Source organism: Danio rerio, chromosome 18 (assembly GCF_049306965.1).
Source record: "Danio rerio strain Tuebingen ecotype United States chromosome 18, GRCz12tu, whole genome shotgun sequence".
NCBI classification, from domain to species: domain Eukaryota; kingdom Metazoa; phylum Chordata; class Actinopteri; order Cypriniformes; family Danionidae; genus Danio; species Danio rerio.
In genome coordinates this window covers 38,489,474-38,504,273 of record NC_133193.1, presented here as the reverse complement: position 1 = coordinate 38,504,273, position 14,800 = coordinate 38,489,474, and the positions used below count along the sequence as shown (strand labels likewise).

Genomic DNA, 14,800 nt, shown 5'->3' with positions numbered 1-14,800 from the left:
ATTCACTGCTTGTTCAGCGCAAATGGCCACTATATGTAAAATCTCTGTTGATCATTCGCAGAAAAACAATGAAAGCTCTTTGGCTGAGCCCAAAGAGCATTTCATCCAAAAATAGAGCAAGGGTGTTCCTTTGGTGACATCACTTTGACTAACACGCTGAAAATGGCAGACGTGAAACAACAAACTGAGGCTATGTTAATGCGCGTCTGTCAATCAATATCGGTGGGCGGGAGGACCACACTCCTACGTCAAGTCCCAGTCTGTCTCAAAACCGCTCCAATTGGTCCACCGTTTTTATTTGAAAAAAGGACTTAAAAAAAAGGACTGGGTGTGTTAACATCACCCCAATATGGCAGTCTATACACTATAACCCATACACATGTCTGTCTAAACAGCTTGTTAACATTAGCTAACTTATTATGAACATTAAATAACAATGAACTACTGTATTTTCTAATTAACGTCCACATAAATACTTATAATAGGTGTATTTTTAATTGTTTGTTCATGTTTGTTCATACCCTCCTACAAATATATCTCCTGCAGGCCACCTATGATCCCAGTCAAGGATACTCTCCTCAGCCAGTGGACCTTATAGGCATGGCCTTGTCCAGAGAGCTACAGGTACATTATTATCTATTTTCTTTCTGTGTAAGACTGTATGAAACAAAAACTGACTGATTTACTGTTCTGTGTTCAGTCTATGGCAGAACAGCTTGCAGAGAACTACCACAACACCTGGGGCCGCAAGAAGAAAATGGAGCTACAAGCCAAGGGTATGATTGGCTTGTTAACCAATGAAATAATGACGAGAATGTAAACCTAATATGTTGATCATATGGAAATCGTGCTATTCTGTGGACCATCCACTAGTTTTTGTGTGTTTTTGTGTTCATAGGTGGTGGCACTCATCCTTTGTTGGTACCCTATGATACACTGACCGCCAAAGAGAAGGCTAGAGACAGAGAAAAAGCCCAAGACCTGCTCAAATTCCTCCAGCTGAATGGATACGCTGTAACCAGGTGATCCACTAGTGATGTGCAAAACCAATTAAACAGTCCAGAAGGAATATAATGATTCAATCAACTCTATTAATTTGATTCACTGTTTTGATTTCACAATTCCATTTTCTCATATTTTTCTTACTAAACTTTTTTTTTTTTTAATATATAAAATTGGATTGGAGACACACAGCGTTCTTTTGTTATTGATGCACATTTCTTTGTGAAGGTGCTCTGTTTTCTGCACACAGTCCAAAGAAATGTAGCACAAGTATTTAAGCATGTTAGCGAGAAAGAGAGAGAACGCAATGTCCGCCACATAAACAATATAAACTAAAACCATTGCATACATCACATGCATAAATTACGCCATGGAAATGACATTAAGATGCCTACTGATTTAAAAAAAGGCCTAGATTCAAAGAAGATGGCCAAATGAGAACTTTTCTGCCATAAACTATAAAACAACTTGTCAAAAAGAATAATAAAAAATGAAACCTTGCGAACAGATTAAATACAGGAATAGTGAAAAGAGCGCTCTTTAATTAACAGCTGTTAGTCAGTACCTGCTCTTTTTTCCTGGTCATTTCGTCTTTGATGTGTCCAGTGTAAATGCAGACAACCGGTCACATCTAAAAGATGATGTAAGCAGGTCGTCGAAAAAATCAGATACAGTTACAAGATCAGATTTGATCATTAAGATCTGCTGTGTAAATACAGCCTTAGTGTAATTTTAATGCTGTGTTGTGGCTGGAAAGTAAAACATATGCCAGAGTAATTGTCGGTTTATTCTGCTGTGGCAAAAATATGATATAATAATACTTAACTGCCGTTTTAAAACAAATCCCGAATCAAATAAGTTTCACAAATTAAAGAAATCTCTTCACTTAAACAAAGTGAGGCTTTGCTTCAATGCGACTGCTGCATTTTAATCATGATCCAAACAAAGATGCAGCATACTTGCAGAATATTACGTTTTTAATTAACATTATACTGTTTCATGTCGAAAATCTAAGCCAAAACAGAAATGTCTGACTTTAATTTTGGGAAACTATTGGCCTACTTTTTAAACATCAGAAGGAAAAAGAGTGAACATCCCTGAGTAAAAAGCAGTATATGCATTTGTAGCTCCACCCTCTTCTGAAAAGAGGGCTGTGAGCAGGATATCATTTGAATTTAAAGTGTCAAACAACAAAACAGCAGGTTTTGAATCAAACATTAAAAATTTCATATACATTCTGGGGGGACATCAGAGATTTTTTAATATCTTGTCAAAGGGGGCATTATAGATCCCATTAAGACATGGTGAATTACAATAAAACTATAAACTCACATCATGTTGTTTCTCCTCACTGATCTTTATCAGGGGTCTGAAAGACATGGAGCAGGAGATTTCCTCCATTGAGAAGCGCTTTGCTTACGGGTTCCTGCAAAAGCTGTTGAAGTGGATGGAGATCGCTCAGGAGTTTATTGCTCATCTTGGTATACATTTACCAAAACTGTATTGATGAAACTTTTACTCTTGATGAAAAGAAGTATTTGATGGCTCTTCTCTGCTATTGCTATTCCAGAGGCTGTCGTGAGCAGTGGAAGAGTTGAAAAATCCCCACACGAACAGGAGATTAAATTCTTTGCCAAGGTGAGACACCTTTGACCAGCATCTGAGTTGATTTTGAATAAAACAGAGCTCAGTGTGAAGTCTTTGAAAGACTTTTCAACCTCTCACAGGTTCCTCTTCCTATTTGTATTCTGTTCCTGTAGATTCTGCTCCCGCTCATAAACCAGTACTTTAAGAACCACTGCCTGTATTTCTTGTCCACTCCTGCTAAAGTGCTGGGCAGTGGTGGTCACGCATCCAACAAGGAGAAGGAGATGATTGCTAGGTAATGCTGCAGATCAGCATTTTTGCTATAAATGGTTTCATTTGATTACATGTGTTTTTTTTTTTCAGAATCCGGTTGCGCCAGCTTTCTGCAAGTTAAAACATAATCTAGTTTTGAGTGATATCAAATTTTAGTAATGTTATATTCATACTAAAATTAGCATGAGGTAAACAAGCTAGAATATTAAATGAAATCAGTGCATTTCAGCAACTTCTCACTAACTTCTCAGGCTTTTTTTTAATCACTGAAGTTAAATGCATTATTATGTGACTTTGGATTACTTTACAAAGTACTTATGGCCTGCTAGCTACATTTAAAAACAAGACAGCTTAACCTGTCATAAATCAGGCATAAACATAATTGTCATAAATGTGTCTAATCATTTTTCAGTAAAACAAATTGAATATGTTTCATTTGATAATGTTTCCTTCAACATAAACACGTTCCTGGAGCGCTGGTGTTCTGCATAGTTTAGCTCCAACTTCTTCAATACACCTGTCTGGAAGTTTCAAGAATGCCTAGAAAGAGCTTGGCTGTTTCTTAATTCCAAAAACGCAGAAAACACACTCGTGTTCTTCTGGAGAGCCAGGCCGAACTCGGAAGACTGCAAGAACAGAGAATACGTCCTGTGAGGAATGAGATGCTGCGTTCTTCTTGATGGTCACATGACCTTCACCATTTTTAACTGAAAATTATTTAAACATTACAGCATTCATACAACAATTTATTGTTTTTCCCCTTTTCAATATATATAACATGCACAAAAACCTTATAAATATACTTTGCAAAATACAGATAACACAGATTTTAAAAGGAATTTCAGCAAATAAACATCCTTAATGTGTTTATGCCTTTATTAAGATTTTCATGATCATGTTTACTTTCACCATCTCATATGGAGAAACTCCTGAGATCAATAAGTAAAATCTCTGAGTACAGTATATTCAGTCGCAATGACTTCTGGGACTTCTTGAGCAAGTCTGCATCAGCATGTCCTCGATATCAAAAACACATCCGGGAAGTTTCATGCGTCTTCCATTCTTGCGGTCTTGCTTTTTGGAACTGAAATTTGGCAGTTGATGATGACGTTATCACGAGGTGCAAGATCACTGAAGAACGCATATTGAAAAACAGCCATTGATTAGCTGGTTCAGGTGTGTCTAAATGCAGTTGGAAATACAGTATGCAGGACTCCGGCCCTCCAGGACCGAGTTTGGACACCCCTGTTCTAGACCATTCAAAAAAGAGTGTTTCACTCATTGTAATTTAATTTGATTATGTTTTAATTCTACACAGCTATTATGCTATAAATAGTGCTCAACACTAACCTGATATTTACATAGCATCTACACTTTGTTATATTAAGGATATCTGTTAGTTTGCATAACACAGCACTGAACAAAACTTACTAATGAATCAACAAATGTCTGTTTTCAAAGTAAGGCTGCAAGCCACAATTTAACAGGATTTTGTACATGTAGGAAGCGTCTAATATACTGTGCAGCTAATTTAAAATGCTTACCATTGGTCATGACTGATGATCACCAGATAGACATGTAGCAATGCTGTGGGTATTTGAACTGAATAAAGTTGCTTGTAAATCTCGAGTGTAAACTTTACATTGCAGTTTAAGAACGTATTAAGAGCTGGTGCAACCTTACCAAGAACATGTTTTATGATGTTACGTACAATAGTTTTGATGTTGCAACTTGTCACATCCTCTTTGCCCCTTACATTTCTTCCTGCCTGTGGTTTTTCTCTCTGCCTCCTCCTGGAGTGTTTTTCCATGGGTCCCCTCATCCTTATTTTACATTTATCTTCAACGGTTCACATTATTTTACTCCTACTTTTCCATCTTCCTAACCTCACCCTTTTATTCCTTTTCATGCCATTTTCTCTTTCTCAACCCTCCGCCCCTATTTGTTTCTTCTTTTTGTGTATCTTCTATCTCAGTATCTTCTGTAAGTTGGCCGGTCTGGTGAGACACAGGGTTTCCCTCTTTGGTAAGAGTCCTGCATGATGGCCTGATTGCACATTTCATTTGCCCACCACCATCCCCTTTTTTCTTTAACATTTCACATCATTCGTACATCCATTTCTAATAACTGTATTTATTTGCTCTGAGTTTTCTTTGGTGTTATCTATGTCTTTCTTTCTTTCTTTCTTTCTTTCCCTTCTTTCTTTCTCTGAGTGGTTTCTCTAATGATTTGCTTTGCTTATGTGCATCATTTGCAGTGTTGGCTCAGTAATCGTATAGCAAGAATCACTATCATGTGAAAATATCTAGCTTCATTAGTCTTTCCAAATCCAATGTTGGCATGTATCCAGTTGTAATCTGACTGTATTCAATTTAAATGGCAAAAACATCACATGAAATAAGTTTTTTCATAAATTTGAAGCTACATTACATTGATTATGTAGTTTGAAATCATGTACGGATCACATCTCTGTAAATCTAGGGTGAGTTTTAAAAGCATTGTTTATTGTAGTTTCCTTCTTTACCTACATAGTCCAGGGATTCAGAGTTTATGACAATAAATAAATGACATTATTTTGACATTGAAGGGTTTAATTGACACAATTTACACTAATTTACTCTATATCACCAATGCAGGAGCAATACTGTTCAATACTTTCATGGGGACGTTGGATTTTGTTTAAAAATAAAAAATCGGGTTGATGTTAGAACCCAACTTCAGGCTGTTGTCAATGTCCAATGTTCAACCTAAAATCAGCATAAAATCATCCAAATATCAACATTTAATCATGTTACATCTTGACATTGTTTGGACGTTCCCACTATGACATCTATCAGACGTTGGATTTTGGTCACTTTCCGACACAACCTAAAATCAACCAAATTTCAACGTTATTTGACGTCGTTATTGGACATCAAAATAACGTCCTTAGACTCTGGCTAGACATTGAATTTTGGTCACCTGACGTCATGACCTAAATCTAACCTAATGTTAACATCTTATGATGTTGTGTCCCTGCTGGGATTGGTTGTTGCCATAGAAACCAATATTCCAGATATTCCTGAACACACAATGGGACACAAAAATTAGATCTGAGTGATTGTGAAACACACTGTGTACAATCAATAACTTTTATCAGATTCTAACTGGATACAAAAATGTTTAGATTTGAACTGGCAATGAATATGTTTAGATGAACATCAATAATGCAATTATTTCAGATTATGCACAGCAAGATTTTCACACATTTACACACACAAACCTCTTAGCTTTAATTTAAATGCAATTTCAATAATAATGCCTATTGTTATTTTTTACCACAATATTTCACACACCTTGTAGAACAAATGATGAAGTCACGTACAGTTTGTCATCATTTTCATAGTCAGGATTTTTGAAACCAATATGAAACCAAGGGGTGATACCAAACGATGAAACCAAGTGATCATTTGAGAGAGGTGGTAGCTTAGTTTCAGCACTACCTCTGGACATGCATCCGTCATTTTAGAGCAGAGCATACCACTGTTTTTTTTTTTTTTTCTCCATGTGGTGGTCATTTGTTCATGTGGTATCAGGGCTGATAACTTTGTGGGCAGTGTGCCGACATATACAGTAGCTGTGTCCGGGTGACTTAAGTTTTAGTCCCAGCTCATAAGCTATGTTTCCATCCACCTATTTTTATGTGAATTTTGCAACTGTATAAGATAAAAAATTTATTCAATTAGAGGAGATGCACATAAACTGTGATGTAAACACATCTACTGAATAAATTCCAGCATAAAAAAAGACATGATACAGTAGCTCATGTAATAATAAAAATGGACACAATGGGAAGGCATTAATGAACAAACTTCTCAGAACTGTCTTGAGCATCTGCACTCCCAGCGAGCATTTTGCGCCTCCAAAAGACACCATGCTTCTTTTGCACTTTGTCTTTGTCTTCTGAGGTGCAAGTAATTTATGGTATAGAACAACAGACCCACAGAGGCTTCTCCTAATACAGCAAACTCTATTTTTTGTGTTGATATTATACGTCGGTTTATCAGGAAGTTATTTTTTATGAGGAAGTGATTTTTTCCCTTTGACTCATTGGCAGAGATGGCAAAAGTACACACATCCTCTACTCAAGTAGAAGTACAGATACTCATGTTTAAAATGACTCTGGTAAAAGTTGAAGTACTGACTACACTTTTGTGCTCACGTTAAAGTAAAACATTTATTTAGGTAAAAAGTATTCATTATGCCTGTTTTAGTTTCACTGTGGTAACTTTGCCAGCAGCTAGTTCTCTGCAACTCTTACATGGTTGCCCACTGAAGCTAAGCAGGGCTGTGCCCAGTCAGTATCTGGATGGGAGATCACATGGGAAAGCCAGGTTGCTGCTGGAAGTGGTGTCATTGAGACCATCAGGGGGCGCTCACCTTTGGTCTGTGTGGGTCGTAACGCCCGAGTATATTGATAGGGACTCTACTGCTCAGTGTGTGCAGTCTTTTGGATGAGACATTAAACCGAGGTGCTGACTCTCTGTGGTCATTAAAAAATAAATAAAATCCCAGGATGTTCTTCGAAAAAAAAGAAGGGTTTTAACCTCGGCATCCTGGCAAAATTTACCCACTGGCCTCTGTCTATCATGGCATACTATGTCACAAATAAATAGTGAACCCAATGCAGTTGAAAACAAAGATGGATTATTTGATACTGGAATCAAACAGAGCTCAACAGCATGAATAAGGTTTGTGACGTCGTTAGCAGATGAGTGTTGCCAAAGACCAAAGGTGCGTCTCACACTGGAATTAAACAAAGCTCACCTGCAGGTAAAGTTTGTGAAGCCGTCAGCAGAGAAGTGTAGACAAAGTCTATAGGAGCTTAAAGCATCAAACAGCAACTCACCACCAGAGAACATCAATGACGAGAGCCTGACAGGACACAGACATGATCAACATTGAACTGTCAAGGTGAAACAGAAAGGCTGGATTGATAAAGGCGCAGAAATGTGCTACACCTGTGGCGTGCTGATTAGTCAGCTGAGCGGTGCTAAGCAATAGAAAGTGCCAGTGAGAACCATTCACGTGACCACACAACTGACAGCCATGTGATTCATACACAGACAACACACGCTTATACAGTTGAAGTCAGAATCATTAGACCCCCTTTCAATTTTATTTCGGCTAAAATAAAAGCAGTTTTTTATTTTTTAAACTTCATTTTAAGGTCAAAATTATTAGCCCCTTTACGCTAATTTTTTTTCTCGATAGTCTACAGAACAAACCATCATTATACAATAACTTGCCTAATTACCCTAACCTGCCTAGTTAACCTAATTAACCTAGTTAAGCCTTTAAATGTCACTTTAGACTGTATAGAAGTGTCTTGAAAAATATCTAGTAAAATATTATTTCTGTCATTATGGCAAAGATAAAATAAATCTAAATTTTAAAAAATATATATTTGGGATGAGTTATTAGAACTATTATGTATAGAAATGTGTTGAAAAAATCTTCTCTCCAGGGGAGCTAATACTTCTGACTTCAACTGTATATATATCATTATTAATCTCTCTCTCTCTCTCTCTCTCTCTCTCTCTCTCTCTCTCTCTCTCTCTCTCTCTCTCTCTCTCTCTCTCTCTCTCTCTCTCTCTCTATATATATATATATATATATATATATATATATATATATATATATATATATATATATATTAATAATAATGATAAATAATAGATGGTCTGGATGTTTAATAACACATTTTTCTGTTGGTGTGACAAACTTAGAACACATATTAAACATTGACTTTACACAGATCTAAAATTTGCAACACACCTAATGTATGTTAGTGTTTAACTATGTTTATGAACTTAACCGCAATATTTTAATCAAAGTAACATGGAACATGAGATGAAGTTTACTAGCAATATTCCTAAAACTGCATTATTGGTGTGCATGTAAATGTAATAAGTGTAAACATGGCTTCAGAAGATGATCTGCTTTGGCTTTAATTATACCACTTCATGCTACATCAGTGTTATATGTTGTAGCATAGTAGCTTCAGTCCACATTTGAGGCTAATTTTAGTTCAAGTTATAAGAATGAGTGTGTATGTGTGTGTGTGTGTGTGTGTGTGTGTGTGTGTGTGTGCAGGCACTGATGCCTCAGCTGTGGTCAACTGTCTTCATATTCTTTCCCGTTCACTGGATGCCAGGTATGCTTTGCCATTTGTTCAAAGTTCTTATTTTAAATGATCTGAAACAACACAATTCTTGATTATTTGGGGGGGACAACTATATTGTTTTATGTTCAGTGCATTTAAATGTAAAAATGACAAAGCCAACTTGATTCCTTCATGTTGTTCCAACACAAATCTATTGTGTGGAACCCAGCATTTTTACAGTGTAATTACTAATGTTTACATGAATTATGACTTTTGTATTATACACAAATGGATCTTTTTCACAAAATTACATTCAGTGTCACATTTATCACATAAAAATCAACACATAACACAATTGCATTCAACATCATTGCATGAAATCACATTAAAAGTTATGATAACACAACTATCCGTACTTATACTGAAATCCTAGTGTTTTACAATTTAAGGGCAGTTTAAGGGCACAAATCACATTTAATACACATTTCTTCTTTATTTTTGAATGCCTAAAACTCTTTTTGATGATGAACAAAGCTGAAATATGATACTTAAAGGACAAAAGCAATATTCAATAATGACATGCTTTCTGTTTGAATTGCAAAATCTCAACACAGTTTTTACTTCAAATGTAACGTTTTTAATCCTCATATTGTTGTCTTTTGTTTCACAGGACTGTAATGAAATCTGGGCCTGAGATTGTGAAGGCTGGTCTGCGCTCATTCTTTGAAAGTGCTGCTGATGATATTGAGAAGATGGTTGAGAACCTCAAATTAGGGAAAGTGTCCACCAAAAACCAGGTCAGATATAAAAAAAATATAGTGCTGTTCACTGAGGGTTTCTAATGAGCTGTTTGATAAAGATTTCTCCCTGTTGTGTATGTGTAAAAGGTGAAAGGTGTATCTCAGAACATTAGCTACACCACCACTGCTCTTCTGCCAGTCCTGACCTCTCTGTTCGACCACATCGCCCAGCACCAGTTTGGAGATGATGTCATGTGTGAGTTATTTTCGTAAGCTTTCAACAAAGTATACATACTGTAAATGAAGAGTTCAGATGCAAAAAATTATGCAAAAAAACTTTGTCATATGAAATTTTCTTATAACATTAGCATTTTTCTCAGTTATTTTACTTTTGACACAATTAAAGAAACCTATTCTTTTGTTACATAAATAACAGAACCTACATGCAGGAACCTGCTCAATTTAGAAGGAAATTTCAGATGGCACTTAGAGGTTTTTGCATCGGAACTGCTCAAATATTTAAATGGAGTAAATCAACAATTCTCTATGAATTGACTTATTCTGACTTATTTCTGGTTAATGACAGATATAGGATGGCTAAGGAGAGATGTACGCATGCTAAGTGGCTATGGTATCAATTTGGTAACCTAGGTTACCTAGGTTGCGAGTTTTTGGACTGTGGGTGGAAACCAGAGAACCCAGAGAAAACCTCTGGTTCTTTACAGTGAGTTAGGATTCATCTGATTGGTGAATCAGTCGTGAGCTGATGCAGGACCAGTGGTGATCAATCATTAGCATGTGATCCTCTCGATATTAGTTTATAAATAAACTTCACTTAATTGCACTGTTAACCCTTACTGTAGATTATGCAGTAAATAACAGTAAAATAGCCAGCGTTTAGCTGTAATGAAAGGAAACAGTATTTTACTGTAAAAGGAGCAGGATTTGTATGAAATTCTGTAGTGCAAAGAATAAATTACAGTAATTTACGCTATGTACCATTACAGATATTTACTGTGATAATAAATGGTAAATTACTGTTCAACCATTACTGCCCCATCTACTATCATGCTTTATGTTGCTATTTTATATTTATTTTATCTCTGTGTTTTCTTTGGTTCCTTTTATGTTTTTAACATTGAGTATCAGGAGTCAACCAATGCCACAAAAATATTCACACAGAGCAAAGAAATTGTCACAATAATTTTTATAACTTTGTTTACTTTTTCTATAATTAATCTAATTTAATTGCCTAGTTTGACCTATAGTTAAGATTTTAAATTGCACTTTCAACTGAATATTAGTATTTTGCTAAATAACTAGTAAAAATGTGTTATTAAAAAATATAAATATATCTTAAACAACACGCACATACATTTTTGCAGAGACTCAATGAATTTGTCTGGAAAACTGGCAAGTAAAAGTGCCATTAACAGTATAAAGGCTTTCCTAAATAAATGTATAAATCAGGATCTTTGTTGTGTTTTTTTATTATTTTTTACTACAGATTTGGAACGACATGAGAATCAGATTATTTATTTATTTATTTTTTTCTATGGATGAAGTTTATATTATTGTATATTTTTATTGTTTTTATTAAACGATATGTGCATAACTGTGATAAATGTAGGCAGTTGCTTTGAAAATATGCTATGTACCAGGGTTGTCAAACTCCTGGAAAGCCACAGCCTAGTAGAATTTAGTTCCAGCCCTGCTTCAACACACTACCTTTAGATTTAGTTTGATCAGGTGTGTTTAATTAGTATAACTGCACTGTTACTCTGTAGATTGTGCAGTAAATAACTGTAAAAAAATGATTTAGGCATCACCAAAGGTGTTAGAGTTTTCAGAAAATGCTGGCCCTTTAAGAGAGCCAGGTGTTTGATTTGTTTACTGCTGAGTGTGCTCTATTCTCTGTCTACCAATTCAGATGTTGAGTCTGATATGTTTTAGGCTTAAATAAGAATCTTAAATGAGTAAGTAAAATGTGTTCAAATGTTTTTGAGGGTTTATAAAATAAGGCTGTGTTTTAAGTTATATTGTTGTTATCTTGAACTGTGTACTTGAAAGCTACATTGTTAGCTAGTTAGCCTCTCCTCGTATAACTTCTTACATTACTTTTGTTTAAGTATATGTATTTATTTTATATTGCACACTGCCATAATGTACAGATGCTAACAGTTGTGTGTACCTTTCTGGCAACTAAGCCAAAATTAAATTCCATCATCTCAGTAAGATAACATGTGCACATCATCACAGGGAATCACAAAAACATGATACACAAAGCCATCCACACACAAAAGCTCCACTGTCCGGTCCCAGGTTGTGAGTTTGTTGCTAAGTATTTTTCAGAGCAGTGTTTCCATCTATGAATTTATATTTGAAACAATAAAAAAGTTTGTTGTCATGAGATAATTATAACAATAAAAGATTGGATCCTTTGGTTTTTCGGTGTTGCCAACTTTATTTTTGTTTTCTATAATTATTTTAAAGTTTTTGAGAATTGACACAGTTTTTATTTATTTAAAACTTTAAAATTTAAAATAATTATTTTGTTTTTTGCTGTTCAGTTTTTTTTTTTGCATGGTCAGCATTGAGGAGAGAGTAACACATTTCACTGCAGCAGTTTGTGTGTGTGTGTGCGTGTGTGTGTTTATTGGATATGTGATTGTGATAAATGTTAGCAGTTGCTTTAAAAGTATGCTATATACCAGGGGTGCTTAATCCTGTTCCTGGAGATCTACCTTCCTGCAGATTTCAGTTGCTATCCATATCAAACACACCTAAACCAATTAATTAGGACCTGAACACCACGTGATAATTACAGGCAGGTGTGTTTGATATGGGTAGCAACTGAAATCTGCAGGAACGTAGATCTCCAGGAACAGGATTAAGCACACCTGCTATATACCATGGGGGTCAAACTCCAAGTTACTGGAGAACTGCAGGGCAGCAGAGTTTAGTTCCCACCCTTCTTTAACATTACCTGTAGATTTCTAACGAGCCTTAATTAGTTTTATCAGGTGCGTTTAATTAGAGTTACAGCTTAAAGTCCCGGTCACACTGCACTTTCCTTCCTTTAGACTTCCATTCATACGCATGTGAATGCTGCAGACCTGGAATGCATGCTCATGCGACAAATTTTACAGTTTGCAGCTATGGAAAGTTCAAGCTTGGAGAACTCTGAACTGTGAAATCACATCATGTGATTGCTTGAGACTAATCAAAGATCAAACCATGACCTCTCTGAACAAAAATTATGGACCAGTTGCTTGCTTTTTCAATCTCTAAATATTTTGTTTAATCCCACTCCTTTTCGCAGAGCCATATGACAGAATTTTGCATGCTTAAACGTTAGTTTGACTGCAGCCTTGCTGTGCAGACCTGTGGCTCTCAGTAATATGTAAGATGATATTTATATCTGCTGATTTCTTAATTTTGGTTTACAATTTCTGTTTTATATTTGTTTGCTGCCAAAACAGTAAAATAAATTTGTCAGAATTTACAACTTAATTAATTTAAAGAATTAATAAAAGGCAAGAATACTAATTAATTTTAGTAACACCTTGACATACTATTGTGTATGCAGTATAATGCTGTGAGTTGTAACACTACAGTACAGTAATTAAATGTACACAGTTTCCAGTTAGTTACCACTACTGCTCTATTACAGTGATTAACTGGCAACACTGTTGCCAGCTATTCACTGCAATGGTTCGGTTACAGTAAACAACTGGCAACACTGTTGCCAGCCACTCACTGTAATGGTTCAGTTTCAGTAATTAACTGGCAACACTGTTGCCAGTTACTTACTGTAACCAAACTTTTACAGTGAGTAGCTGGCAACAGTGTTGCCAGTGTTCTACTGTAAAAAAGCCTGGTAAGGTCTAACAGTGTGATCAATGTCAAAGGACTTACATGCTTAAAAAAAGAGTTAAATAAAAATAGCTACATTTAAATTTGAGCAAAATAGCAATAAAATGATTCATTAAAATGACAAAATTGCCTTTTTGAAACAATAAAAAGTAAAATAACAACAACCTGTTAGTATTATAATTTAATTAAAAATAAGTAAATAGCAATAAAATAAAAAGCATCGTAACTGTAAACAAGTCATTTAGTAAAATAACAATGAAAATGGTTTGTCATTTCATTTTAATGGTATTTTTTATTAAGTCAGATAACAATAATAAAATAGCCTAAATAGGTATAATATGAAGTATTAAGAGTGCTGATAATACAATAACAATTAGGACTAAAATAAAATAATAACTGTGTAAAGATGTAATTATTTAATAGATAAAAGAATATGCTAATAATTGTAGTTAAAATATAAGGCACACACTATAGGTTGGACTATTGTAACTCACTTTACAATGGGATTAGCCAGAAACCCCTTTCCTGGTTACAACTTGTCCAAAATGCAGCAGCCCGTCTCCTCACCAGGACCAAAAAAGAGAGAGTTAATTACTCCAATTCTATGCTATTTACACTGGCTTCCTGTTCATTTTAAAGTTTAAAAGTTTAAAACTGGGGTGTCCAAACTCTGTCCTGGAGGGTCGGTGTCCTGCATAGTTTAGCTTGAACTTCCTTCAACACACCAGCCTTTAAGTGTATACCTAGAAAGAGCTTAATTAGCTGGTTCGGGTGTGTTTAATTGGGATTGTAAGTAAAATACGCAGGACACCAGCCCTTCAGAACCGAGTTTGGGCACCCCTGGTTTAAAATATACCTTAGTTCTCCAATCTGGCTTTGTTGTGTAAGGCTAAGGAACACCTTACTTCTGACTTGAAGACATTTTTGATTTCAAAGCCAATCGGATGTGAGGAAGTGCAACTGTTTCTAAAATCATTTGTTGTTGTCTGTTTTACTTTCTGTTTACTTGTTGGATAGCACATTTGTCAATGAAAGTAGTTTCAAGAGTTCACACTTAGATATTGTTTGAAAAATATTAGCAGGTTTGGCATGCTGTTCCAGGAGAAAACCCTGAGTTCAGAGATAATTGAGCCCAGGGCTCCCGCCTGGTCGATTGAGAATGTAAGGGGAGTATGAG

The 14,800-nt window shown here is 35.6% G+C and overlaps 1 protein-coding gene across 28 annotated transcripts in view; it reads left to right on the top strand.

Annotated features, from left to right (window-relative positions):
* ryr1b (ryanodine receptor 1b (skeletal)) overlaps window positions 1–14,800 on the top strand; it is a 243,794-nt gene that overhangs the window by 152,691 nt on the left and 76,303 nt on the right. For 26 of the 28 annotated variants that reach the window (XM_073929492.1, XM_073929491.1, XM_073929471.1 and 23 more), the window contains 10 exon segments: window positions 547–624; window positions 701–776; window positions 899–1,022; window positions 2,368–2,483; window positions 2,573–2,640; window positions 2,763–2,884; window positions 4,838–4,887; window positions 8,998–9,058; window positions 9,678–9,804; window positions 9,895–10,003. In XM_073929492.1, coding sequence (XP_073785593.1) covers window positions 547–624; window positions 701–776; window positions 899–1,022; window positions 2,368–2,483; window positions 2,573–2,640; window positions 2,763–2,884; window positions 4,838–4,887; window positions 8,998–9,058; window positions 9,678–9,804; window positions 9,895–10,003 — 931 coding nt within the window. 28 annotated transcript variants of the gene reach the window in all.